Genomic DNA, 3788 nt, shown 5'->3' with positions numbered 1-3788 from the left:
CAAAACATCTTAATCAGATGGGCACCCAACATTTTATCAAATGGGGGCCCGTGGTTTAATTTGAGTCCTTGATGTGAAAACGTCTGAGCAATAGGAGACTTTTTAGGGTATTCAGTTGAACTCAAAGATAATAGGCTCTTGTGCTGCACCTATGCAAATTATCAAACAATATTGCGTCTTCACTCTCCTTGTCCTGAAGTGTATAACTCAATGCTCTACTCTAAGCCATAACACTTAATACAATAAGGATCACTAAAATAAGTGTTACGTCATGTTTATTAAGCATTAATTAACCTAAATAACATTAATTTAGTGACCCTTATTCTACAGTGTTACCCCGCTGCACTACATGAGTCCATGTCCATGCACAGCTTGACAGGCTGCAGACAGATGCCTCACCTGTCCTTTAGAGAAAGGCGCTCCTATGATCCCCACTGAGGTGGACTGATGATGATGATGGCGGTGATGAAGATGATGACCCACACACCGTGTATAAAGAGTCAGCGCGCGCTGTAGCCCTGCGGGGCTCCTCATCTTCACCGTTATTATGATCCGCAAAGAGAGGAAGACTGTGCCACACGCACAATCTGATTTCACCAACTAACAGTTGTTCCTGGATGATAATGAAACTTGTTTGTCCATGACTCACATTCCAACCACCCAATCAGCAGCAGTGCTCCGATTGTGATGTAATTTATATGGGACTTACAGCATGGAGGAACCGCCCATTTGCAACAGCCTGCAGCATCTTGCAAAAGTGAAAGTAAAATATGCCTAAAGAGTAGCTCTGCACTGCTGAAGCTGAACTGAAGAACCAAAATATAAATTGCAAGTCAATGAAGGAAAATGAAGAGTTCTATCCATTCTCTTCTCCTCTGCCTTCTCTTAAGTTCCCCCTGCCTATCCCTGTGTGTCTGTGTCGTGTTTGTCTATTGCCTGTTACACCTTTGTCGCCCCCGCCCTTTTAGTGTTTAGTGTAAAGCGTATTTGAGTCCTTGAAAAGTGCTATATAAATTCCATAATTATTATTATTATTATTATTCTGTCTGACTGGAGCTGAAAAGAAACAGAAGAAAAGAAAGAAAGAGGGGAAAGAAAGACAGTGGTAAGTGGAGTAGATCGCTTGATTAAGTAGCCCCTTTCAGGACAGTGTTGTCACTACCTCTACCAATGTCGGTAACGCTTTAGAATACAGCCCGCAAATAACCCTGTAAGTACAGGGTAACAAGATATGTGTTGTACCCCGTACTTACAGGGTACTTCCGGGGTACAACGTGTTTTTCCCTGTAGTGGACCAAATATGTACTTACAGGGTACTTAAGGGGTACAATGTGTTGTACCCTGTACTTACGGGATACTTACGGGGTACAAGGTGTTTTTCCCTGTAGTGGACCAAATATGTACTTACAGGGTACTTACGGGGTCCAAGGTGTTGTTCCCTGTAGTCAACCAAATATGTACTTACAGGGTACAGGGTACAATGTGTTGTAGCCTGTATTTACAGGGTACTTATGGGGTACAATGTGTTTTTCCCTGTAGTGAACCAAATATGTATCCTACTTACGGGGTACTTAAGGCAGGGGTGGGCAACTGGGGGCCGAACAAATATTGTCATGCCGTAACCCATGGATGGGCAACTTTGATGATACACATCAAGTTCTGCAGATCATTCCATCTGCATTTCAGTGATACTGTACATTAAGTAATTGTATTGACTGTCCTGCTATTCCATTGAGTTTATGACACAATCTGTGTGTCTGTGGATTTTGTAGGAGTCGGAAGACAGTGATCACGATGTTGACATGGCCAGTTTCCCTGCTGCTGACCTCTTGGTAAGACTTTACTCCATACAGTGATGCATTGGACATCATCTACAACAAACGCTGCAGCTGTGTTTCACTGAATATCTCTCTCTCTCGTAACGGACAAGCCCGTCTTTATTTTGTCACACAAACACCACAATACATGCATGCGGCCACAACACACTCATGCTGACGGTGGCCGGTGAAAAGTGTCCTCTGCATTTAACCCATCCAGGCATGTCCTTTCCTCCGAGGGGCAGGCCAGGACCAGTGGTCGCTTTCTCGTACAGCGCCCGGGGACCAACTTCGGATGTTGTCGTCACTGGTCGGATGACGATGACGATCTGATCTTCTGCATGTTTTTAGTGGGGGGGGTTATATACGGAGGAACTCCCTGGGGGGTATGGAGAAAACATGCAAACTCCACACAGAGAGAAAGGCCCTTATGACGAGATAACCCACCTGGGCAGTAGGCACTGAGGATATGGGGGGGAACACAACCACAGCGCCCACAGTGTCCCAGGCGAGGATCGAACCCAGGACCTTCCAATTGTGAGGCGACAGCGCTTACCACTGCGCCACCGTACCCCCAACAACATTATGTTTCCTGCTATTGGATTAAAATACCCAATCTTATGTTTTTGTAGGACATCGCTGAGAGACAGACTGATGGGGATAGTGAGAGCCAAACGGTGACTATTACATTTACGGAGAAGTTCTCTCTTCCTCTCACCTTGTTATTGTAACTTCCTTTACTTGTGGCAACTGAACTTTTTTGTAGCTACATAGGGGGTGGGGGGGGATCATCTGGATGGTTATTAAATCATTTCAGCACATGGTGCTACTGTTTTGATTATATGCTATGTTTATATGAAAGCATAGTTGAATCCTGTCATATCACTTAACATCACCAACCAGACCTTAATTTTAATTTACTCTGCTGTCAGGGTGTTTAGTTATTGATTCTCTGATTTCAGGGAAGTCTAGAAGAGCGCCGAAACATCATTGCAGAACAAGACGCAGAATACCACAGAAGCTTGGCGATTGACAGAGAGAGGGTATTGGAACTCAAACTTCAAGAGTGTGTGTGTGAGTGTGTGTGTGTGTGTGTGTGTGTGTGTGTGTGTGTGTGTGTGTGTGTGTGTGTGTGGGTATATATAAAATGTGTTGATTGCTGTAACTTTATTTGCTGTGCCTGTAGACACGTCTACAGGAAGAGGCTCTCCGGACCACCAGATTTGCAGAAGAGGCAGAAAGGAGGCGTCTGGATGTAAGTAATGTCTTAAGTGCTTAGATAATTAAAGAGCCATAAAGCTTTTTTGTTCAAAAAAATTTATGATGATTTCCATAGACTTAAAGCCCCATTCAGCAACTTTTCCAAGTTTTGCAATTGGAGAAACTGCGCCCTCTGGGTACAACAGTATCCGTCTCGATATCGGCGTTCAAAGTCAACAAAACACAGCACCAGAAAGCTCTATGTACATGTGACATCGGGTACTCACTACGTGATGAAATAATAATCCATAGTTACGTGAAACATAATTTTCGTAGCAAATCCAGACAGTTACTTTGTTGTTTTTTCATGAACACGCTTCCGCTTTACAGCGCATGCGCGCATCTTGCCTCCGGGGCGCAGGCACCAAACTGCTTAGTCCCAGGAGAGGCCTTTGGAGGGCGGTGTGTGACCAATAGTGGTGACATTCTCTGTGTTACAAGACAATGTACCATCTTCAATGGCTAAAAAGCTCTTTTATTAAGGTGAAAATTTCTGATTGGGGCTTTAACATCCTAATTAATGTACATATTAACCCATATAATTAGTCATACCATTAATGAACAAATTTCATAACGGGATAGCTATTTCAGATCATAGGGATAAATCCCCCAAATTCTTAAATTTCTTTGTCAGCTTCTGTTATGATAGCAATTCAAATCTGTCTCAAACTTTATAGATTGTGAGGCAGAGAATAGCTGAGGCAGAAATGG

The 3788-nt window shown here is 43.5% G+C and overlaps 1 protein-coding gene across 2 annotated transcripts in view; it reads right to left on the bottom strand.

The window, feature by feature from the left end:
* Nucleotides 1-586, bottom strand: part of LOC310800831 (arginase-1-like) — a 37447-nt gene extending 36861 nt beyond the window's left edge. For both annotated transcript variants that reach the window (XM_083664736.1, XM_083664737.1), the window contains exon 1: nt 400-586. In XM_083664736.1, the coding sequence (XP_083520862.1) occupies nt 400-534 (135 nt within the window). In that variant the 5' untranslated portion in view covers nt 535-586. The remainder of the gene's footprint in view (nt 1-399) is intronic.
* Nucleotides 587-3788: the final 3202 nt, after the last annotated feature.

Source organism: Poromitra crassiceps (genome assembly GCF_964638095.1).
Source record: "Poromitra crassiceps genome assembly, contig: HAP1_SCAFFOLD_92, whole genome shotgun sequence".
Taxonomy (NCBI): domain Eukaryota; kingdom Metazoa; phylum Chordata; class Actinopteri; order Beryciformes; family Melamphaidae; genus Poromitra; species Poromitra crassiceps.
Note: the sequence above shows the minus strand (reverse complement) of the source record. Positions and strands in the feature narration are given on the sequence as shown.